The sequence below is a fragment of the Alexandromys fortis genome, unplaced genomic scaffold (assembly GCF_014885135.2).
Source record: "Alexandromys fortis isolate MF-2015 unplaced genomic scaffold, M_Fortis_MF-2015_v1.1 scaffold_258, whole genome shotgun sequence".
In the NCBI taxonomy this organism is placed as follows: Eukaryota; Metazoa; Chordata; class Mammalia; order Rodentia; family Cricetidae; genus Alexandromys; species Alexandromys fortis.
In genome coordinates this window covers 634,227-657,446 of record NW_026068132.1, presented here as the reverse complement: position 1 = coordinate 657,446, position 23,220 = coordinate 634,227, and the positions used below count along the sequence as shown (strand labels likewise).

General features: G+C 52.9%; 1 protein-coding gene across 1 annotated transcript; it reads left to right on the top strand.

Moving 5' to 3' along the window:
* Positions 1–129: 129 nt before the first annotated feature.
* Positions 130–22,061, top strand: Myh6 (myosin heavy chain 6). Its single transcript, XM_050126158.1, has 38 exons — positions 130–277; positions 632–849; positions 2,000–2,143; positions 2,305–2,461; positions 2,546–2,573; positions 2,817–2,925; positions 3,142–3,234; positions 3,929–3,992; positions 4,213–4,311; positions 4,771–4,874; positions 4,966–5,104; positions 5,407–5,675; positions 5,834–6,004; positions 7,171–7,480; positions 8,280–8,350; positions 8,595–8,682; positions 8,770–8,887; positions 9,029–9,152; positions 9,319–9,455; positions 10,698–10,953; positions 11,210–11,452; positions 11,624–11,800; positions 12,063–12,208; positions 12,432–12,522; positions 13,965–14,354; positions 14,549–14,675; positions 14,814–14,932; positions 16,277–16,473; positions 16,920–17,103; positions 17,249–17,414; positions 17,548–17,672; positions 18,231–18,539; positions 18,757–18,960; positions 19,143–19,268; positions 19,375–19,650; positions 20,736–20,831; positions 21,501–21,635; positions 21,984–22,061. The coding sequence occupies exons 2-38, from the start codon at positions 649–651 to the stop codon at positions 22,002–22,004; spliced, it is 5,814 nt and encodes a 1,937-aa protein (XP_049982115.1). The 5' UTR covers positions 130–277; positions 632–648; the 3' UTR covers positions 22,005–22,061.
* Positions 22,062–23,220: the final 1,159 nt, after the last annotated feature.

Here is a 23,220-nt window from a genome sequence, read left to right as displayed (position 1 = left end):
CACAGTGCTGGGAATTAAACCCAGAGCTCACACATGTTAGGTAAGCAGTCTACCAGTGAGCCACAGCCTCAACCATGCTGTGTCCTTTCTTATCTGCCTCACTCCCTATCTTGGCCTGTTTCTAGCCTAGTCAGGATCTCTGGGTCGGATTCGCCGCCTGCCTGCCTGCCGGCATCTGCTGTTCTTCATCCTTCTTTCTGTCTGGCTGCACCTTTGTGGAGCCTCATCCCAGCTGTGGTTCAAATTCTTCAGGATTATCTGTGAAAAGATTAGCCAGGTGAGAATGCCCCCAAGTTTCCCCTGCAGACAGCGGGTCATGATTCTTCCAGAAGCCAGGCTGCCAGACCCCTCTCTCTCTCTTCCCCCCATCCCCTGGCAGCCCAGCACCCTCCCATAACAAACTCTGGCCACTCCTACCCCATACAGACCTCTTGCAGAGAGCCTCCTTCAGATGACTTCACAGGCAGGACAGACAGGTCGGGGAGGCAGGCACTTTACATGGGGCAGTGGTGGCAGATCCTTAGGAACTGGTACAGAAGAGGCAGCGCAGGGGTGGGCTAGGAAAGATGAGGCTACGCAGAAGCCTGGGTCCGCACCAGGAATGACAGGTCCCTCCCATTTCCCCCATAAGGGCTTCAGACTGACAAGATGACGGATGCCCAGATGGCTGACTTTGGGGCAGCGGCCCAGTACCTCCGCAAATCAGAGAAGGAGCGCCTAGAGGCCCAGACTCGGCCCTTTGACATCCGCACTGAGTGCTTTGTGCCTGATGACAAGGAGGAGTACGTCAAAGCCAAGATAGTGTCCCGGGAGGGGGGCAAGGTCACTGCCGAAACTGAGAATGGCAAGGTATGTGCACCCGTGGAAAGACAGGGGTGGGGTGGGGCAGCTTTGGGAGAGGGATCAGGGTGGAGCCACCTGTAGTGGGATCTAGGGCACCTGAGAATGGATGGGAATGCCAAGGTATGTCCCCTTGAGAACCCCAGGATCAGAACCTTCTCAGGGGAACCTAAGCAGGTGCATCCCAGTGTAACCCAAGAGAAGCTCTCTTGTCAGAAAGGATGGATGCTGTCTTCCTCCTCAGGGAGGTCTGTAGATTAAGGACCCAAGAATGGCATTAAAGACAGACCTCTGTTCTTGCAGTTGCATCCCTCCTGTCTGTGCCTCAGTTTCCCCCAAGAATCCCCTTTCTCCAATTCCCTTCCCCTAAACCAAGAGCAGATGCAGGCCCAGATGGGCATAAGGAGCAGAACTTTTGAGCCCAGAGCTGAATCCTAAGGCCAGCGATGCACCTAAGTTTCCCCTTTTCCCTGGATGCTTGGTCTACCCGTGAGACTCTCACCCCATCACCAGCAGGGCTCAGAGCTGTGTGCCTCACAGGTGTGCTTCACAAGGATGTGTGGATTGATAGCTACAACCTACAAAGGTTTCCAATCCGTCCTGGTTCAGCCCACTCTGGCCACTATGAAGGCACATCCTCTTCCACTGTAAAAACACCCGGATCCCTATTGCCAGATGCTATTGGCATCAAGGCATAGCAAACAGCTATCAATCGAGCCCCAACTGTGACTGATGAGGGGTGCAGAGTTGGGGTGTGCTGCTTTCCCATGGGGGAAAGGTTTTCCTCGAGCAGCGGTGGCCTTGAGGACTGTGTCCAGGAGACAGCCCAAGAGTCACACATGACAAGTGGACCCCGATTTTAGAGCCGCTAGTCCCCAGCTTTGCCTTTATATATTTAAAACATGGGAGCAGAAAAGAGATGGCCACTGGATAGGGACAGGGTTGGCAAGAGAAAGGAACCCTAGAATATCTTTAGAGCGTGGGCAGGAAACCACCCGGGGCCTGAGTCCTAGTGAGTTAGGGGCAGGAAGCTGGGACCCTTGTCCCCTAAGAACTGGGGAATGATGGCAAGTCAGAGCTGTGTCCTGGGAAGAGAGAGATCCGACAAGAGCCCACAGGAAAGTGGTCGTCCGTCCCATCACCCATTCTCCTTCTCCAGACGGTGACCATAAAAGAGGACCAGGTGCTGCAGCAGAACCCGCCCAAGTTCGACAAGATTGAGGACATGGCCATGCTGACCTTCCTGCACGAGCCGGCCGTGCTGTACAACCTCAAGGAGCGCTATGCAGCCTGGATGATCTACGTGAGTGGCTGCTGCACGCTGCAGAGGCCTACACAGGCCAGGGGGCTCACAAACCCAGCTTCCTCTCGCCCAGCTGATGTGGCCAGGGATGCCTCTGACTGCCCCCCTGCCAGGCCTAGACTCCCCTTATCGACCACACACTGTCTTTGTCTTCTGCTCAGACCTACTCAGGCCTCTTCTGCGTCACTGTCAACCCCTATAAGTGGCTGCCAGTGTATAACGCTGAAGTCGTGGCTGCCTACCGGGGCAAGAAGAGGAGCGAGGCCCCGCCCCACATCTTCTCTATCTCTGACAATGCTTATCAGTACATGCTGACAGGTGAGCCTGGTGTCCTGGCCTGTGTCCCCTCACCCCAGCCCCCAGCTAGCCCCAACCCATTGTCTCTCCTCTTCTCTCTTCCAGATCGGGAGAACCAATCCATCCTTATCACGTGAGCAAGCACTAATCTTCCACAGGGATTTTGGGGGTTTTCCCAGGCTGATTCTTGGGGTGCAGGTGGGAAAGAGTGCTTCCAGGGTATAATTCAAAGGTATGGGACCTGGTCTCTTCTTAGAAGGCAAATGTTCTGTAGTGCTGGGCTCTGGTGGCCAGGGCTAGGACAGAAAGGGCATGGAGAACTCTGTATGAACAATAGTGGAATTCCTGGGTTCTGATTGCCCCTTCTTGCCTCAAGCGGAGAATCCGGAGCAGGGAAAACTGTGAACACAAAGCGTGTCATCCAGTACTTTGCCAGCATTGCAGCCATAGGGGACCGCAAGAAGGACAATCCCAGCGCAAACAAGGTGAGCATGGGCCACAGGCTCAGCAGAGGAGCTGCGGGGTTGCGAGTAGGGCTTGTGGGATTAGTGCGGAAGAGCCGCCTGGCAGGACACACGTGTGGCCTCAAGACTCATCACCCGTCCAGCCCTACTCCTGAGGAGCGGTGTAGGCAGCCAGCCGATCAAAACCATCTGGAAATGAATGGAAGATGAAGCCCCAAACTTCTGCTCCTTTCACAGGGCACCCTGGAGGACCAGATTATCCAGGCCAACCCCGCCCTGGAAGCCTTCGGCAATGCCAAGACCGTCAGGAACGACAACTCCTCCAGATTCGTGAGTGATCCTGGACCACTACCATGGTCTCATCCAAATTGGTCAAGAAAATGATGGCAGCTCTATTTGGCCAACAGTCAACACATTTGGTTTATTATATCGCACCTGGGTTTTGGATATCATTAAGTATGCACACACACACACATGCACATACACATGCATACACGCACGCGCACACACACACCCTCCTGACGCATTCTGGCTCCTTGAGTTCTGGGAACCCAGGAAAGAGACCCAAACTCTCCAGAGGTGTGGCAGAGTAGATTTGGATCATATTTTAAATCTCTTATGAACATTTTCAACATTTCTTCCCTTTTTTCCCACACCCTGGGCCCAAAGGCCTGAATTTCTACATGCTGAGAAAGTCACCAACCTCCTTGAGCCCCAAGTCCTTCACTTGTAGAACAGGGGTGATACCAGCTGCCTTACGGAACACTGGCAGGAGGGGATGAGGTGAAAACCACAGAGAGGGGCTGTGACGTAGAACAAGCCTGGCTGTTGTCTCCCTCCCAGCTTCTCACTGGTGTCTGGGCATGAGCTGCCTTCTCCTAGTTTTGCTGATACTAAACTACGACATCAAATAGACCATTTACATTCTAGAATCATCCAGGGCATTCTTGGTTGGGCTGATGTCCAAGATGATGTGAGTCCATATTTCTGACCAGCGCCTTCACTCTGTCTGGTCTACCCACAGGGGAAATTCATCAGGATCCACTTCGGGGCCACCGGAAAGCTGGCTTCTGCCGACATAGAGACCTGTGAGTACCGCCACACCTGCTCCCATACAGCCGCATCTCCTCACTCCCTCTGTCCCTGCCTAGATCTCTGCCTGCCTTTCGGTGTTAACATTCTTTCCTGAACCAGTCTTCCCCTGGGAGTCTTCACCGTGGTGTGGGAGCCTCTCGGTCTGATCCTGCTCTGTTGCTGACTCGGCTCTCTCCTCTCACCTGCCTGTCCTCCTCGCTCTCCTTTCCTCAGACCTTCTGGAGAAGTCCCGGGTGATCTTCCAGCTCAAGGCTGAGAGAAACTACCACATCTTCTACCAGATCCTGTCCAACAAGAAGCCAGAGCTGCTGGGTAAGGCCAGCCTGACCATTGCCCACGGCCTCCCCAGAGGCCCCCGTGGGCTCCTCCCCGGCTCTATCCATCCTCCCTGTTTCCTCTTTCCTCTGCTCCTGTCTTCCTCCTCCCTGCTGGACCACACCTCTCTGGATGCGTTATCAAGTGCCTTGCCCTCCTTTTGTCTTTCCTCTCTTGCCTGCTTGTTGTCTCTCCTCCTCATTTTCTTCCTCCTTCTCTCCACGCACTTCTCTTTGGTCCGCTGTCTTTCTCCTTCCCTTTCTTTCACTGTGGCCTTGGGGATTTTTGCTTGTGTGTTTTCACTTCTTTTGCATTCTGTCATTGGCCCTCAGTGACTGTCCTCTTCTCTACCTCCCCCCTGTCCTATCTCCCTCCAATTCTCCTCCATTCTCTCCTCTTTCCCCTTCTCTACCTCCTTCTCCCCCATCCCCACCTTGCCCTCCCTGCTTGGCACAGACATGCTGCTGGTTACCAACAACCCCTACGACTACGCCTTCGTATCTCAGGGAGAGGTGTCTGTGGCCTCCATTGATGACTCCGAGGAGCTTCTGGCCACCGATGTGAGCGAGATGGCTGGAGATGCCTTCGGGGGTTCTGGAGAGCTCCTGGGCCGCCCTCCACCCAACCTCCATGTCTTTCCCTCTGTCCCAGAGCGCCTTTGACGTGCTGAGCTTCACGGCAGAGGAGAAGGCTGGTGTCTACAAGCTAACTGGCGCCATCATGCACTATGGGAACATGAAGTTCAAGCAGAAGCAGCGAGAGGAGCAGGCAGAGCCAGACGGCACCGAAGGTGTGGGGGAGGTGCAGTGTTCAGAGAACCCTAGGTACTGCATGGGCTGAAGAGGGCTATGACCTTACATGCAGAGGACAGTCACCAGGGGCTGAACCCAGGGCCAGGTCCTGCTGCCATGCCTGCTCTTCAGTAAGGTCCCAGGCAGGCTGGAGGAACAGAGCCTTGTGGGATAGAGAGAGGGAGCGGAGGATGTGGTGGGACGAGGCCTCGGAAAGTGGACCTATGGCCACACTGATCAGAAGTTAATTGGGACAAGGAAGGGAGGCATTGGAATCACTTCTACTGTCCTTGTCGATCAGATGCTGACAAGTCTGCCTACCTCATGGGGCTGAACTCAGCCGACCTGCTCAAGGGGCTGTGCCACCCTCGGGTCAAAGTGGGCAACGAGTATGTCACCAAGGGGCAGAGTGTCCAGCAGGTGTACTACTCCATCGGGGCGCTGGCCAAGTCAGTGTACGAGAAGATGTTCAACTGGATGGTGACCCGCATCAACGCAACCCTGGAGACCAAACAGCCACGCCAGTACTTCATAGGTGTCCTGGACATCGCCGGCTTTGAGATCTTCGATGTGAGTCTGGGAACCCTGGCCTGCCTGGGACACCACTTGCCCCTCACCCACTCACTCACACCTTTGGTCACATGTGGAGGGCCAGCTATGGGCTAGGCCCAGGATGGCAGTGCTCAGACCCTCAGTCAGCCTGCCTGACTGGCTGTCACACCCTCCAGTTCAACAGCTTCGAGCAGCTGTGCATCAACTTCACCAACGAGAAGCTGCAGCAGTTCTTCAACCACCACATGTTCGTGCTGGAGCAGGAGGAGTACAAGAAGGAAGGCATCGAGTGGGAGTTTATCGACTTCGGCATGGACCTGCAGGCCTGCATCGACCTCATCGAGAAGGTGTGCCGGGCTCCTGAGCGCTCTTCCCTGACAATCCTGACAAAGTAGTAGTTCCATCTTCTCTACCCTCAGGAAACTACAGTCCCCAGAATCCCAAGCTGCTTCCCAGACCCAGCTTCACCCACTGTGGTGAGGTCACAGGCACCCACAAGTGCTTTCTTCTTTCCTCAGACATTGAGGAAAGCTTCTTTTCTTTATTCAATATAAGATGATCACTTCCCAGGGACTCCTTACCCTTTTCTGTCACATAAGAGACATCATTTGTGGAAGGATACTAGACAGGACCTAGAAATGTCTGTGCTTCCTGCTTGCTGAGAAATAACCAGTTTCTAGCCCATGTCCCCGTGCCATGGTGACTGCCTGCAGTGCCTTGTTCTTTGATACAGGCCACAGCCCAGCATCTGACCTGCACGCAGTCAGCCACCATCCTCCAAAAATGGGAATTTCCCACAAGCTGAGTCATTGCTTGAATTATAGACCAAGGTTCTCATTTTCCAGGGACCACAGACTTTCCTAAACTATGAGAGAGGCATATGGATCTTTCTAGAATAGTAGTTTCCAGAGTCATCAAATTCAAAAGAATTCTAGCCCCAAGGAAAGCCAAAACATACATTCTTTAAAGGAGAAAAGGGTTTTCAGAACCTAGATGTCCCACCAATAACAACTTTTGAATTGCTGCTGACAGGGATCTGGTTGCCCCTGTAGCCTGTGGACGCATATCTCTCCCTAGCCTGAAAAGTAGCTTGTTTCTAGTCTTTGCAGACCTTGAGGGGAGTCATTAGGAATGCATCACTATCTTGCTATTGGGGGTGGGGAATTATGTGGAGTATCCAGATGCAATTGGATATAGATTAATTAAGAATATTATCAGCCAAGCAGTGGTAGCACATGTCTGTAATCTCAGCACTTGGGAGGCAGAGGCAGAAGGATTTCTGTGAGTTCAAGGCCAACCTGGTCTACAGAGTAAGTTCCGGGACAGCCAAGGCTACACAGAGAAACCATGTCTCATAATATTAATAATAATAACAATAATAACTTCCAAGAGGCTCTGCCCAGGCACCCTCATTGGCAATGCAGGTCTGTAGGGTCTTCCTGTCAGAGTGTGGGACTCCAGAAAGCTGGAAGTGTAATCGGGGATTCTTTCTCTCCTTGCTCTACGCTCTCAGCCCATGGGCATCATGTCCATCCTGGAGGAGGAGTGCATGTTCCCCAAGGCCTCAGACATGACCTTCAAGGCCAAGCTGTACGACAACCACTTGGGCAAGTCCAACAACTTCCAGAAGCCTCGCAATGTCAAGGGGAAGCAGGAAGCCCACTTCTCTTTGGTGCACTACGCTGGTACCGTGGACTACAACATTATGGGCTGGCTGGAAAAGAACAAGGACCCCCTCAATGAGACGGTGGTGGGTTTGTACCAGAAGTCCTCCCTCAAGCTCATGGCCACACTCTTCTCCACCTATGCGTCTGCCGACACTGGTAAGGGAACAGCCCCTACAACGGGCTAGGGAGTTTCCACAGGTGTGGGGTCCAGAGGCAGCAGCCAGGCCCCACCCGTCCTGCACTGTCCTGTACCTTCCCCTACCTTGAGCCATGGGTATTGGAATGCACTCTGTCTCCTGAAGACTAGGAGTAGCTGGAGGCCAGCAAGGGTGGCACACACATTTCCGTCAGACGCTTAGCACAGAGAAATGTAGAAAGATTTCAATGCACATTGACAAGATTGCTGAGTAAATGGGCTGAAGAGATGGCTCAGTGGTTAAGAGCATTGCCTGCTCTTCCAAAGGTCCTGAGTTCAATTCCCGGCAACCACATGGTGGCTCACAACCATATGTAAAGAGGTCTGGTGCCCTCTTCTGGCCTGCAGATATGCACACGGACAGAATATTGTATACATAATAAATAAATAAATAAATAAATAAATAAATAAATAAATAAGTTACTTTTTTAAAAAAAAGATTGCTGAGTAAAGGGTTGGACAGATGAGCCTCCAGAACGAAGAACAGGTGTGGTTTGAAATGACTCCAGTAAAGAAGAAAAAGCGTTGAAAGCGGAAAGAGCTTGAAGGCGGGGTTAGGAGAGGGGAAGGCAGGGCAGTAGCGGTGTTTCCAGCCTTATCTTAGCCTGCACTCTCCTTAGCTTCCAGAGGCAGTTACTTCCACCCTCACGGAAAATAGTTTGCCCAAGTCACACAACCCCTGAGGAGCAGAGCTCTGCCCTTGCCCAGGAGCGCCTGTGGTTTTAGGTTCTTGCTTATGGGTTCTTCTCATGTTGTTAGGCGACAGCGGGAAAGGCAAAGGAGGAAAGAAGAAAGGTTCATCCTTCCAGACAGTGTCTGCTCTCCACCGGGTAAGGACCCAGAGATCACAGAACACCTGGAGTGGGTAAACCCGGGCCCCTGTCCTGATGCTCAATGTGTGGGAAGGACAGAAGCCAGTTACGTGGTCATTTTTTGGTACTTAAACACTACATGAAGCGGAGCTCACTCTGCTTCCTTTGGGTGGTCCTGGTGATGGAGCCTCTGCAGCCCAGGGCTCAGGTGCCCAAGGGCAGGTACATAAGGTCCCTGATCTCCCACCATACTCATATCCAGGAAAATCTGAACAAGCTGATGACAAACCTGAGGACCACCCACCCTCATTTTGTGCGCTGCATCATCCCCAATGAGCGGAAGGCACCAGGTGAGCCATGGGGAAAGTTTTAGTCAGGGGAGGCCGCCTGGCGTTCACTTATCCAGAGACTGAATCCTTTCTGCCCTGCTGCCCCAGGGGTGATGGACAACCCTCTGGTCATGCACCAGCTGCGATGCAATGGCGTGCTGGAGGGCATCCGCATCTGCAGGAAGGGCTTCCCCAACAGAATTCTTTATGGGGACTTCCGGCAGAGGTGGGTAAGGGGTGCCCAGGGGCTCAGGGAGCCAGGAGTGGGCTGCTTTGGTGGGAGCCTATGTTCGCCCTGGAATTCTGCAGGCAGAGCAGACCCACACCCACCCAGAACGCAAATAACTCCGAGAACTTCCCTCCCAAGGTACCGCATCCTGAACCCAGCAGCCATCCCTGAGGGCCAATTCATTGATAGCAGGAAAGGGGCTGAGAAGCTGCTGGGCTCCCTGGACATTGACCACAACCAGTACAAGTTTGGTCACACCAAGGTGAGTCTAGAGCTGCAGGGAATGGGTGCAGAGCAGGTAGCCATACTGAGTGCCGCAGCTGAGACGGTTGCATTCCCCACAGTCAGACCCAGGATGCCCAGGTGGTGGGTACCTGCAAGCTCACTGAACAATGTGCCCCACGCTGGTTCTACCCACCTGCCCACAGGTGTTCTTCAAGGCGGGGCTGCTGGGGCTGCTGGAGGAGATGCGTGATGAGAGGCTGAGCCGCATCATCACCAGAATCCAGGCCCAGTCCCGAGGCCAGCTCATGCGCATTGAGTTCAAGAAGATGGTGGAACGCAGGTGAGGCAGGAGTGGAGGGGGGGGTGTCAGATGAGAGGCAGGCAAGCAGTGCCAAACAGTTAGAGGATCTGGGTCAGATCTTGGCTCCGCCACTTGCTGGGGATTTGGACAAGTAGATCTACTCCAATAGCTTTCATTTTGAACTACTGTTTTAAAGGCTCCAATGACGCGTCAAAACACTGGACTAACAAAGAAGTCTGACCTAATACTTGTAGATGTATAAACTGGTATAGGATTTTGAAAAACATTTTATTCTCTTTTTAATATGCATAGTTTTTCAATAGATCCATTTATTTATGGGGGTGCTATGTGACATCTATGAAAGTCAGGGCACAACCCACAGACCTGGGTCTCTCTTTCTACCATTTGGGTCCAAGGGTTCAAACTCAGGTCTGCAGGACTGCATCTTTTACCAGCTGAGCCAACTCACCAGCTCTTATTCTCTCTCTTTTAAAGAATATGTTACATTTATGTGTTTATTTATGTGTGTGCCCGTGTAGGTGGCATGTGGGCATGTGTGTCTGTGCATGAGCCGTGGTGCATACAGAGGTCAGAGGACAATTCGCAGGGGTCAGTTCTCTGCTTCTCTCGTGGTCAGTTCCAGGGACTGAACTGAGGCCATCAGCCTTGACAGCAAGAGTCTTTGCCAGCTGGGCCATCTCACCAGCCTATTCTTTTCTTTGAAGTTGAACTATCAGATACTTTTAATTTTTTAAGCTTTTGACAAATTCATGCATATATTCAATGCACTGTGATCATATTCACCCATTGCCCCTCCCCCAGCACTCCTGCTGACCCCTTCTCATTCCTAACTCTTCCCCTCTTGCTTTCATGTCTTTACTTTTTTTTAATCAACGCATTCAGGAGTGTATTCCACTCCTGAATACAACCCCTCAGAGAAACCCCTTCACATGTACACCATGAGACAAAACCCCAGTTTTCACAGAGGTCTTAATCTTAAGAGCAGAAACCTGGAGACGACCTCAGTTTCCCTCTAAAGGAGAGTGGCTGAATAGTATTCTGGCCATTTGGTGAGATACTATAAAACAGCGAAAATGGCTAAACTTCAGTTACATGGTAGATAATACATGTGAACTTTAAAAGCATAAATCACTAAGGGAAGAAAAGCAAGTCAGACAGCAGACATTCAGTATGACACAGTGGAGGAGGCCAATGCGAGTGGTACCATGATTGAGGAGACTTCCTTCTAGTGTTCTTCCTAATTCCGCACTTTCTCGTCAGGGATGCCCTGCTAGTTATCCAGTGGAACATCCGGGCCTTCATGGGGGTCAAGAACTGGCCATGGATGAAGCTCTACTTCAAGATCAAGCCACTGCTGAAGAGTGCAGAGACGGAGAAGGAGATGGCCAACATGAAGGAGGAGTTTGGACGAGTCAAAGAATCACTAGAGAAGTCTGAGGCTCGCCGCAAGGAGCTGGAGGAGAAGATGGTGTCCCTGCTGCAGGAGAAGAACGACCTGCAGCTCCAAGTGCAGGCGGTGAGGCCCCATAGCCACTCTTAACTTCCCCACCCCACACTTTGGTCATACTTCCCACAACTCCACACTGCTCTGTACCAAGAGTGCACCATCTTGTCACATGAAGCCACGTGACTTTCTCTTCCCTCTCTCTCTGTCTCCTGGATTATTGTCCATCTCATCTCCGGAGTCTGAGAATCCAGAAGCTTCATCCGCTAAAAGACCCGACGTCTTTCTTCTCTTTAATCATTAGCTTCTTCTCTCCCTCCTCCCCCAGGAACAAGACAACCTCAATGATGCAGAGGAGCGCTGCGACCAGCTGATCAAGAACAAGATCCAGCTGGAGGCCAAGGTGAAGGAGATGACCGAGAGGCTGGAGGACGAGGAGGAGATGAATGCTGAGCTCACGGCCAAGAAACGCAAGCTGGAAGATGAGTGCTCGGAGCTCAAGAAGGACATTGATGACCTGGAGCTGACACTGGCCAAGGTGGAGAAGGAGAAGCACGCCACAGAGAACAAGGTGAGGCCAGCTTCCTCTGGGTCAGCCCAGGTCTCCTGAAGATTTCCAAACCAGAGTATGGGCCTAGTTGGTAGCATCTTTATAGGTGTCTCTGAGATGACACCTTTTGACCCTAAAAGCAAAGTGATGAGGTTTTTTTAAAAATTATTTTTATTCATTTTTGGGGGACAGGTTAAAAACCTGACAGAGGAGATGGCTGGACTAGATGAGATCATTGCCAAGCTGACCAAGGAGAAGAAAGCTCTGCAAGAGGCCCACCAGCAGGCCCTGGATGACCTGCAGGCTGAGGAAGACAAGGTCAACACTCTGACCAAGTCTAAAGTCAAGCTGGAGCAGCAGGTGGATGATGTAAGTAGCAAGAACCAAGTTCCCCTTCTCTCAGATCAAGATTTTGTAGTTGGTACCCATAGGTGAGGCGTTCTTCCCTCGGCATCTAACGTCTCTAGCCCCAGGGCTTTCCCGTCATCTGTGGTTCCTCGTCAGGCATCTCTGAGTCCTTTGTGTTTTCAGGATTTCTTTGCAGGCTTGAGTACCAACCTCACTGGACTTCAATTTTAAGACTGTGGGTTTTTGCCTCTCCAGCATTTGTTCATTTCATTCTGTCCGCCAGCTGGAGGGATCCCTGGAGCAGGAGAAGAAGGTACGCATGGACCTGGAGCGAGCCAAGCGGAAGCTGGAGGGTGACCTGAAGCTGACCCAGGAGAGCATCATGGACCTGGAGAATGACAAACTTCAGCTGGAAGAAAAACTCAAGAAGTATGAACTGTGGTGGGCAGGAGGGACCAGGGCATCTGGCCTGGTAGCCATGGTACAGAGAGCTGTATTCCCACCGGTTTGGTTGCCCTGGGCACAGTGGAAGGGAAAGCCACCAGGCTGCTCCCCCACTGTCAGGGCCAGGACCGGGTTCTGGCATAAAGCAATAAAAGGAAACAGGCCCAGTGAAAGAAAGATCACCAGTCCCATGTCCGTTTCTCTCCAGGAAAGAGTTCGACATCAACCAGCAGAACAGTAAAATTGAGGATGAGCAGGCCCTGGCTCTTCAGCTGCAGAAGAAACTGAAGGAAAACCAGGTGACCTTCTTCTCAGTGTGGCCAAAGGGAGTCAGACCCTGGAGGCTGGGGAGGCTGTTTAAGGTTCTAGACAACATCTGGGACTCCAGGCAGCCCAAGACCCAAGCATTCTTCGGTGCAGAAACACTGGCCTTCCCACAACTGAGCAAGAATATGTCATCTTCTTGGAAAGCTGTTTGGGGAAGAATCATACCTAGAAATAGGGCTTTTTTTCCCCAAGATGCACTCTGCCTGCTGAGGGCTCCTCTGAGCCTCTCTGCTCCCCCTCTGCACAGGGGTGAGGCAAGCCCTCACAAAGCCCCCTCCCATGGGCTGCTTCGTTCACAGTCCTTGGGTACTAACCTCAACCTCTAACACAGCCTAGCGCCCACAGGCATCCTGGAGTAAGTCACCTATCCTCCTTATAGTCAATATTCTTCTCGCTATGCTATGGCAGTAAGGCTGTAAATGAAGGCTTACCCACATTCATGAGTGGTTTGTTCTCCCATCCTCTTGGGTTAGCCAGAATACTGAGCCACCCCCGGGATCTTTGGCCTCTTGAAGACAGTAATGTTGTTATCCTCGCCAGGTCTTGGCTCTGGGCTACAGCATCTCCCTCTTTAGTGTAGGCCCTGAGCGTCAAGTCCCAGCTTCTCCATCTTGAGAGTAAAAGTGTAGATCCCCTCTTTCCCACCCCAGGAGTCACTCTGTGGCTCATTAAAGTTGTCCATTACATGAGAAAATGGGATCCCCCAGATCTTCCCTACAGAGACAAAAGTCCAAAATGCTAAGTGGGGCACTCTCTGATTCTAGCCAAGACCAAGACAAGGCTACAACAACAAGGTGGGGGTGTAGAGAAGAGGGCACCTTGCGGGCACATGGCTGGCTTGGGAAGCAGCAATCAGGCTAGAACTCAGGCCTGAGCATAGCTAAGGAACCCACGGAGAGTGAGGAATGCATTTGATTAGGCTTCATGGTTAGCTCAGATAACGGCAACAGTATCTGATTGCACCCGAGGCAGCTTGCCGCAAATGTTTATAAAGACATGAACACTTGCTTTCCTGCATTATGGTTAGTGGAGCAGTCAGGTGAAACTGTGGATTCTTTGAGGTTCATAACCTCATGAGGTCTCAGGATCCCCCTCCAAGCCCAGATGCTCAGCACTTAGGCTGCAGCTGCTCAAGATGAGGCTGGGATGGTTTTAGGAAATTCTCAAAACTTTGCCATCAGCTGAATTCCTAATGATAGACAGTTCAACTTAGGGTGTTTAGCTGCACCTCTTGCTTCTCCTTATAGCTGCCATAGCATCCTCCACCAAGTCCACATGATTGAAAATGTCTCCAGGCATTGCCAACTGTACCCAATGGCTGAGACCTAGTACCTGGGAGTCTTTCAGAGCTCTGGAGTAGGGACCTCAATGGAGGGGTCCAAGGTCTGTTCTGAACCTCTGTGTCCCTGACTAGGCACGCATCGAAGAGCTGGAGGAGGAACTGGAGGCCGAGCGCACAGCCAGGGCCAAAGTGGAGAAGCTGCGCTCGGACCTGACCCGGGAGCTGGAGGAGATCAGTGAGCGGCTGGAGGAGGCCGGTGGGGCCACATCTGTGCAGATAGAGATGAACAAGAAGCGGGAAGCTGAGTTCCAGAAGATGCGGAGGGACCTGGAGGAGGCCACCCTGCAGCACGAGGCCACAGCTGCTGCCCTGCGCAAGAAGCACGCGGACAGCGTGGCTGAGCTGGGGGAGCAGATCGACAACCTGCAGCGTGTGAAGCAGAAGCTGGAGAAGGAGAAGAGCGAGTTCAAGCTGGAGCTGGATGATGTCACCTCCAACATGGAGCAGATCATCAAGGCCAAGGTGGGCCCTCTCAGCTGTCCCCCTCCCCTGGTTCCCTCCATCGGCCTCCAGTTGCTTTGTCTTCCTCCGTCGCTCTTTTTCCTCCTTCCTTCCCCTAAGTTGTCCACGGATCCCTCTCCATTTCTTCTTTAACTGTAGCCTTACTCCATTTCGCTCCCTTCCTGCACCTACTGTGGAACTCTTGCCCCTCTCAGGCTAACCTCGAGAAGATGTGCCGGACCTTGGAAGACCAGATGAATGAGCACCGGAGCAAGGCTGAGGAGACTCAGCGTTCCGTCACCGACCTCACCAGCCAGCGGGCCAAGCTGCAGACAGAGAACGGTGAGACGGGGGCTGGAGCTCCATGACCCACCCCAACCTTGGGTGCACATGCCCCTCACGTGCCCGCGATGTCTCCAGAGCATGGGACCTACAGTTGAGGGTGGGGAGGGGGTTGAAGATACCTCGGTGCCTCCCCAGGGGAGCTGTCCAGGCAGCTGGATGAGAAGGAGGCGCTGATTTCCCAGCTGACTCGAGGCAAGCTCACCTATACCCAGCAACTGGAGGATCTCAAGAGGCAGCTGGAGGAAGAGGTCAAGGTGAGGCCTGAACTCTACCTGACCCAAGCATACAGTTCCCCAAATGCCCTTGAGTCTGCACCTCTTTCTTCCCTAAGAGAGAGGCTTATCTGGTCCACAAGTCTCTATAAATTATAAAAAGAAATAATAGCCCAGCCTTTCCTAAGTGTCCTTTAAATCTGTTCCCCAGACTGAGAGGTACCCTTTGGGGTGCCGTGCTGGGGTGGGGTATGGGGTGAAGAGGCACGAGGGAGTAATCTAAGGCAGTGGTTTTCAACCTGTGGATCACAGCTCCTTTGGGGGTCAAAGGACCTTTCCACTGGGGTTGCATATCAGATATTTATGTTACAGTCATAACAGTAGCAAAATCACAGTTCTGAAGCAGGAAAAATAATTTTATGGTTGGGGTCACCACAACATGAGGAACTATATTAAAGGATCACAGCATTAGGAAGGTTGAGAATCACTGATCTAAGGAGACAGGTTTTGGCCTTCTTGGATGCAGATATAGGGTGCGGGGCCTGCACAAAAGGGTCCTCGGCTTATGAGAGCAATCTGAAGACTGGAAAAGGAAGTAAGCTGGAGTCTTTGCCTAGCACAGCACTGTTGGTGAGAGAGAGAGAGAGACAAGAGCGTGAGTTCCCAAATATGCCAGGGCCAGAGCCGCAGCCTAGTCAGTAAAGTACTCGCCACATAAATATGGACATGGTTGGGCCTGAATTCAGTCCCCAACACCTATGTAAAAAGCTGGGCATGGCGCCACACTTGTAATCCCAGCACTGAGGAGGCAGAGACAGGGACAGTTCTAGGAGGCTTCCTAGAACTGACTGCCCGCCAGTCCAGTCAAATTGGTGATCCTTGGGTCTCAGTGACCGACTTTGTCTCAAAAACTATGGTGGACAGTGTCTGAAATGACACCCAAGGTTGACTTTGGGCTACCATATTCTTGCAGAAACACCCAACATCCTCCCCACAAAACCCCACATCCCTACTGATGTACCTCTTATAGTGTGGTGATCGTACAAATATCCTGATGTCCCTGGGTGTCCCTGTAAAGGCAATGGATAACAAGACCTGCTACATGGAGCACTGGGCAACAGGCACAGGAGCACTGGGCAGTGGGCACAGGAGCACTGGGCAGCGGGCACAGGAGCACTGGGAGACGGGCACAAGAGCTTCCTCTGTAAACAGGGCAGCAGTGCTTTACTCTATAGGATCATTCTAGCTCAGGAAGCCACTCCAGGTTCACCGAAGACTTGGAAGTAGATGTGGCCAAGGGAGCATGTTGAGTCTGCGGTAAAGGTATGCCAGGGGTAACTTTATGGAAAAAGTTGATCCACTCCCTTGATGCCCACCTCTTCCCAGGCCAAGAACGCCCTGGCCCACGCCCTGCAGTCAGCCCGGCATGACTGTGACCTGCTGCGGGAACAGTATGAGGAGGAGACAGAAGCCAAGGCTGAGCTACAGCGTGTCCTGTCCAAGGCCAACTCAGAGGTGGCCCAGTGGAGGACCAAGTATGAGACGGACGCCATCCAGAGGACGGAGGAGCTGGAGGAAGCCAAGTGAGTCCTGGGCAGCCAGCCCTGGCTGATGCTCAGTAGGCCCCACATAGGGGACTCTTAGCATGTGGCTGTGCAGGAGGGCCCGGCCCCAGCCCCACCTCCTGCTCCTCTCAGGGAAGCTTTTTGCTCGCGTTATGTTTCTCATCCGAATATAAGACGAACAAAAGGTTTGTCTGAGGGCTGAGTGCTCCCACCTGGGGTAGGGTGCTGTAGGGAAGGCGGCAGCAGCCAAGAATGCAGTCTTCACAGGTGTCTAAGTCTTCATGTTCAGCTACCAAGATCTGCCTGCTAAGTGCTCAACCTGTCCTCGGGCTTTTCTGAATGCTTCTGCGTTGTCAAGGAGAGTCTTTTGGAAGGCTCACATGTTCTTCTCTTGTCCAAATCTACCTCCTCCATTTTCCCCATCCCTTTCTACCCTGCCACCCCTTCCTACTTCCCCTGGACAGGAAGAAGCTGGCCCAGAGGCTTCAGGACGCAGAGGAGGCAGTGGAGGCCGTCAACGCCAAGTGCTCCTCCCTGGAGAAGACCAAGCACAGGCTGCAGAATGAGATCGAGGACCTGATGGTGGATGTGGAACGCTCCAATGCCGCCGCCGCAGCCCTGGACAAGAAGCAGAGGAACTTCGACAAGGTAGGCTCACGGCGGGGCTGCGGGCAGCGCAGCGTGCATGTGCGCGGGGCTGGTGGGGGCAGTGCCAGCTCAAGGCCAGAGCATTCTCCTTGGAGGCAGGGGAGGGGCCTGGGGCAGCTCTGGACAGCTTGCCCCTGCCCTGCAGATCCTGGCAGAGTGGAAGCAGAAGTATGAGGAGTCCCAGTCAGAGCTGGAGTCGTCCCAGAAGGAGGCGCGCTCCCTGAGCACAGAGCTGTTCAAACTCAAGAATGCCTACGAGGAGTCCCTGGAGCACCTGGAGACCTTCAAGAGGGAGAACAAGAACCTCCAGGGTGTGTGGCCGAGGGGCGGGAAGGGCCACGTCCCCATGCCTGAGGACCCCAAATGCAGTCCAGACAAAGAAACATGACCAGCCCTACTGAGACCACAGAGATTCCAGTCTGAGTTGCTACATATCCCCCACAGAGGAGATCTCGGACCTGACTGAGCAGCTGGGCTCCACTGGCAAGAGCATTCATGAGCTGGAGAAGATCCGCAAGCAGCTGGAGGCTGAGAAGATGGAGCTGCAGTCGGCCCTGGAGGAGGCTGAGGTGGGCGTGCAGGGGAGAGCAGGGCTGGGGTGCAGGATGGGATCTAGACTTTGGTCCCTGTTCCTATTTTCTCTCAGCCTATTTTCCTCCTCCCCTGCTCGTTGCCAGGGCCTTGGCCAGTGCTGGACAACACACCCAGCACCCGGCAAACATTTGTCAATGAACGAGTTGAGGGTCACCGAAATCCCTTCATGCAAACATTTTATTTACTGCGTCTCTGAGGCATTCCTCTTTCCCTCAGCCCCTTTCCACCTCTGCCTGCCTGTGTTTTTTTTTTATACTCCGCGCTTGATTGCTTCTGTTTCCTTGGCAACACTTTTCATTTTCTTCTTTTGTCTTCCAATCTGGCTCTCCCTGCTGGGAGTCGGCCTCACCTTTTCTTCAGATTGCTTTCATTTTTCTTATGTACACCCTCTCTTCCTTCCTCTGCACCTGACTGCAGAGCCATGAACACTATTCCTGAACTCTCTCTGTATCATGGTTGTTAAACAGACTCCCACGTCTGCCCTGGACACTGACTATATGCCTGCCAACCCTTTTCCCCCACACCCTTTCCAGGCCTCCCTGGAGCACGAGGAGGGCAAGATCCTCCGCGCCCAGCTTGAATTCAACCAGATCAAGGCAGAGATCGAACGGAAACTGGCAGAGAAGGATGAGGAGATGGAGCAGGCCAAGCGCAACCACCTACGGGTGGTGGACTCCCTGCAGACCTCCCTGGATGCAGAGACGCGCAGCCGCAACGAGGCCCTGCGGGTGAAGAAGAAGATGGAGGGCGACCTCAATGAGATGGAGATCCAGCTCAGTCATGCCAACCGCATGGCTGCCGAGGCCCAGAAACAAGTGAAGAGCCTCCAGAGTTTGCTGAAGGTACCCAGAGACTTCCATAAACAGGGTGTCACCTCACCCAGAGAGGGAACTAATTGGATGGCAGAGCACTAGCTCTCTCTCATCACACAGTCATTGTAGAGCTACCTGACAAGTCAACCCTGAGCCACCACAATGGACTTTCTACCCACATCCAATTCTACGTGACAGCCTCGTGAAGGCCAGCCTTCTATCTTATGTTCACTTTGTTGATCCTCAGGACACTCAGATCCAGCTGGACGATGCCGTCCGTGCCAACGACGACCTGAAGGAAAACATTGCCATCGTGGAGCGGCGCAACAACCTGCTGCAGGCCGAGCTGGAGGAGTTGCGGGCTGTGGTGGAGCAGACAGAGCGGTCTCGGAAGCTGGCGGAGCAGGAGCTGATTGAGACCAGCGAGCGGGTGCAGTTGCTGCACTCCCAGGTGAGGAGGTGCCCTGTGCATTCCTGAGCTCGGCGGTGACAGGGGAAGGAGCAGGGGAAGGAGCCCCTCAGAGATGCCCAGGTGAGGAGGTGCCCTGTGCATTTCTGAGCTCAGCGGGTGACAGGGGAAGGAGCCCCTCAGAGATGCCCAGAGTGTTTCCTACTCTGCCATTCTCATCCCAGAACACCAGCCTCATCAACCAGAAGAAGAAGATGGAGTCAGACCTGACCCAGCTCCAGTCTGAGGTGGAAGAGGCAGTGCAGGAGTGTAGGAACGCAGAGGAGAAGGCCAAGAAGGCCATCACAGACGTGAGTCCTCTGCCCTGCCTACCCACCCCAGGCCAGCATCTCCCCAGCCTGCTCAGTGAGCCCATGAGGACCAGAACAGACCACGTGTCCCTTCTCCCGTGCACAGGCCGCCATGATGGCGGAGGAGCTGAAGAAGGAGCAGGACACCAGCGCCCACCTGGAGCGCATGAAGAAGAACATGGAGCAGACCATCAAGGACCTGCAGCACCGGCTGGACGAAGCCGAGCAGATCGCTCTCAAGGGTGGCAAGAAGCAGCTGCAGAAGCTGGAGGCCCGGGTCCGGGAGCTGGAGAACGAACTGGAGGCTGAGCAGAAGCGCAATGCAGAGTCGGTGAAGGGCATGAGGAAGAGCGAGCGGCGCATCAAGGAGCTCACCTACCAGGTTGGGAGAGCACGTCAGGACAGCAATGGCTTTCCTAGCCCACTTCTGGGCTCAGACAGGGCCCTTCTGGGCTGTGCCATCCCTCACTAAGGCCAGGCACCACTTCTCACCAGCACCTCTAGGTGCGCTCTGCAGTTTCTCTGACAGTTTCTGGAGGCAGTTCAACTTGAGCCCAGGGATTTTTGCGTGAATAGAGACTCCTATTTTTCCAAAACTATTTCACTTAACATTTCTCAGGGTTTTTTTTTTTTTTTTGGTATTTCAAAGCACTACAATGAATGTTTCAGAATAGTCCAGAAAATTGTTCTACCCTCTGCCAGCCAGACACAAAGAAATGCCACATGGCACTTTAGGAACAAGAGTCAGTTCATGGGAGAAAACAGATCCCCTGTGGAACTACTGGAACAGCTAAGGGAAGCCAAGGTCTTAGAGCACCCTCTCAGAGTGTCTGAGAACTCCAATTGCACAGCTGACATTGGCTGGTGACTTGCTAGTCTCAGTTTCTGGGAAGAGAATGTTAAGGAGATGGGTAAATTGGTCCATCTAAAGAGTGGATACAGAGGCACAGGGACAAAAGTGCAGTGGCATCCCAGAGCATCAGATGACATGGAGACAGGACTATCTAAGGTCATCGGAGCCACTGGCCTTGCTGCCCACATTCTGGCTTGTTAATTAGAATAATCTAGACAACGATGACACCAGCTTTGCTTTTGCTTTCTTTACCACTCCTCTTCTGGTCACCTTAGAACCACTGGCCGAAAGTGCCCATGCTGCTGCAAGGGGCCCTCCGTTCACCAGATGGAGGCCAGCAGACCCTGTCCCTGCATATGTCCACATTAAGAAGTTCCCTGTGGCTCTGAGAACCTCAGAACCTCTGCCCACTCACAGTACCCCAACACTCATTAATTTGTGGGTCCCCGACTAAAATTCTCTTTGATGTACAAAGAGAGACAGCACCCCTTGACAGCCACTGGAGGGAGAAGCAGCTGAGGCCTGGGGAGCAGAAGAGAACAAGGGAGGAGGAAATGATGATGGCACTTGCTCCTCTCTCCCAAAACTGGCTTTTTCCTCCCATCCACCTGCAGACAGAGGAGGACAAGAAGAACCTGATGCGGCTGCAGGACCTGGTGGACAAGCTGCAGCTGAAGGTGAAGGCGTACAAGCGCCAGGCTGAGGAGGCAGTGAGTTGATAGTTTTCTCTCCCTCTTTTATCAACACACCTACTAGTGAGAGCCAGTATCTGCCACAGTGGGGCCTAGACGGGATTCTGAGGCCAGGCATTTATCCTGCATGTCTAGTATAATCAGAACTGTATCAGGTACCCCAAGTTCAAAACCCAGTGCTATATGAGCCCTGTGTCTGTCCACTCGTTGCTTAGAGCCCACATATGTCAGGCCAAGTGAGGAGTAGGGACAGAACAGGGGCAGGTACCGCTGAGGACAGGAGAGGACCACGAGTTGGAACTGGGACTGGAAGGGAACCAATTAGACACAGAGCAAAAGAAAAGAGATCTGGCTGGGCAGAAATGGTGGGTGCTGTGTGGATAAGCCCTGCTGTGAAGAAATCCCCCAAGTCTGCAGGCATCTATCTGAGGCACAACTGGAATAGATGTAGTGAATCTGGATTCTGAGCAGGTACGCCAGGCAGCATGGGTTGGTTCATTGCAGGCAGTAGGGGGCCGTGAAGAATCTTAAGCACAGAACCAGTTTGAGGAGGGTACAAGACAGGACATCCCTGGGAGGGTTGTTGCAGGAGCTGGGTAAGGAGCGGCTCAGGGACAGGGACCATGAGAATCTGGGAGTCCATGGTTCTTCTCACCCCATCCTCCCATCCCCTTTATCTGCACACAGGAGGAGCAGGCCAACACCAACCTGTCCAAGTTCCGCAAGGTGCAGCACGAACTGGATGAGGCAGAGGAGAGGGCAGACATCGCTGAGTCCCAGGTCAACAAGCTGCGGGCCAAGAGCCGTGACATTGGTGCCAAGGTGGGTTCCCCTGAGGTTTCTAGTCATGCTCTCACCAGGATGTCCCTGCATGCATGATGCTCTGAGCAGCTACATGTATATCCTGCATGCATTTAGATGTGTGGAGTACAGGGGAAAAGGAAACCTGAGGGTCCCACAGACATCTAAACCTGAGAATCCACTCCCCCACTCACAGCAGCCCTAGGTCTGTATTCTAAACCACAAGCAACCCTATCCTAAGACTTCAGTTTAACCCTGAGATAACCCTGTCTTTCCAAGGGTGTTTTCTAAAAGCCACCGAAATCTCTAAGGATTCCTCCCCAGACCATCTTGCCCTTGCCCTCATGCCTCTTATTGCCTTTTCAACAGAAAATGCACGATGAGGAATGACGCTGCCTGCAGAGCCTTGCTGTTGCCAGCCCACAATAAACACGAATACCTACCTGAGTCTGCCTGTTCCCTCTGTCCTTTCTATCTGTCTATCTAAGGTGGGGATTTCGGTGGCCCAGGAGGAGGGTGGCCACAGCCTCTGTATGAGCTGTGAGATCAAAAGCACTCCATATCTGTGGAGGAAGAGAAAAAAAGAGAAGTGAGGTGCCCTGTCCCAGGGAGCAAAGCTATGGTTCCAGCATCGTCAATTGCACAAGAAGTTCAAAAGTAGGAGAAGCAAAAGCCGGGTGCAATGACCCAAGCCTGCATTCTCAGGAGGTAGAAGCAAAAGGCAGCCCAGCTAGAAAGCAAGTTCAAAGCCAACCTGGGCCATGTGAGACCCCACCTCAAAAAAAAAACAGCATCCCCCCTCAAAGAGTAGAAAGAACAAAGGTACTGCAAGGGCAAGCCAGCTCTAGACACTGAGGCATGGAAATTTAGAATGTAGTGTGGAGGTCGAAGCCACCCTCCAATGTTCCACCGCTGAGCTGGCAGAAATTAAAGTTGTCCCGGGCCATGTGTTCCTTCTAAAGTGAGCTTCCCATTGATACCAAAAAGGTCTCTGCACTGCCTAGGATGGGAGTGTGGAAACTGCTGTGGGGGATACTCAGGAGACAGCTGAGACCCCAGTCTACTCAGTTCCTTAGCCGGAGCCCATAGGATGTGTCTTCCCACCGCCAATATCAGTCCTAGCCTCTGTGAACCAGGCCCCAGCAGGAGAACATTCCAGGACTCAAGTACCAGATGATGCTGAACCCAAGTCAGGATGGGGTATAGATGAAACAGGGACAATTCTCACTTTGTATTCCTTCACACAGACATACATTGGTGCATGTTCAGATCCAGAGCTGGTACAAGTCCAACACTCCCCCCCCCCTCCTTCATCCTGAGCTCTTTCGTGGAGTAGACACACAGTTGCTTGGGGGATGGAACTAAGATCTGCTGGAAGGCAAACCCGTGCCCTCTTCTGGGCATTTGGGCTTGGGCGACCCCTATGGCATCTTTTCTCTTACACTCTTATCCCCCGCTTCCTTAGCCCAGCCTTTCTTCCTCTCCTCCAGGACTATGCTCCTCCCACCCCCATCCTCCTGACCATGGCAGTCAACTAGAAAACCTAAGTCCAGGGAAACCCAAAGTCCAGTTGGCTTCTTCCCCGGAGCAGCTGCCAGGCCTGAGG

Coding starts and splice junctions, on each gene's coding strand:
- Myh6 (XM_050126158.1), top strand. CDS start 649: ATGACGGATGCCCAGATGGCTGACTTTGGGGCAGCGGCCCAGTACCTC. Junction 2,574..2,816: donor AACCAATCCATCCTTATCAC/GTGAGCAAGCAC, acceptor TCTTGCCTCAAG/CGGAGAATCCGGAGCAGGGA. Junction 5,105..5,406: donor AGAGCCAGACGGCACCGAAG/GTGTGGGGGAGG, acceptor CTTGTCGATCAG/ATGCTGACAAGTCTGCCTAC.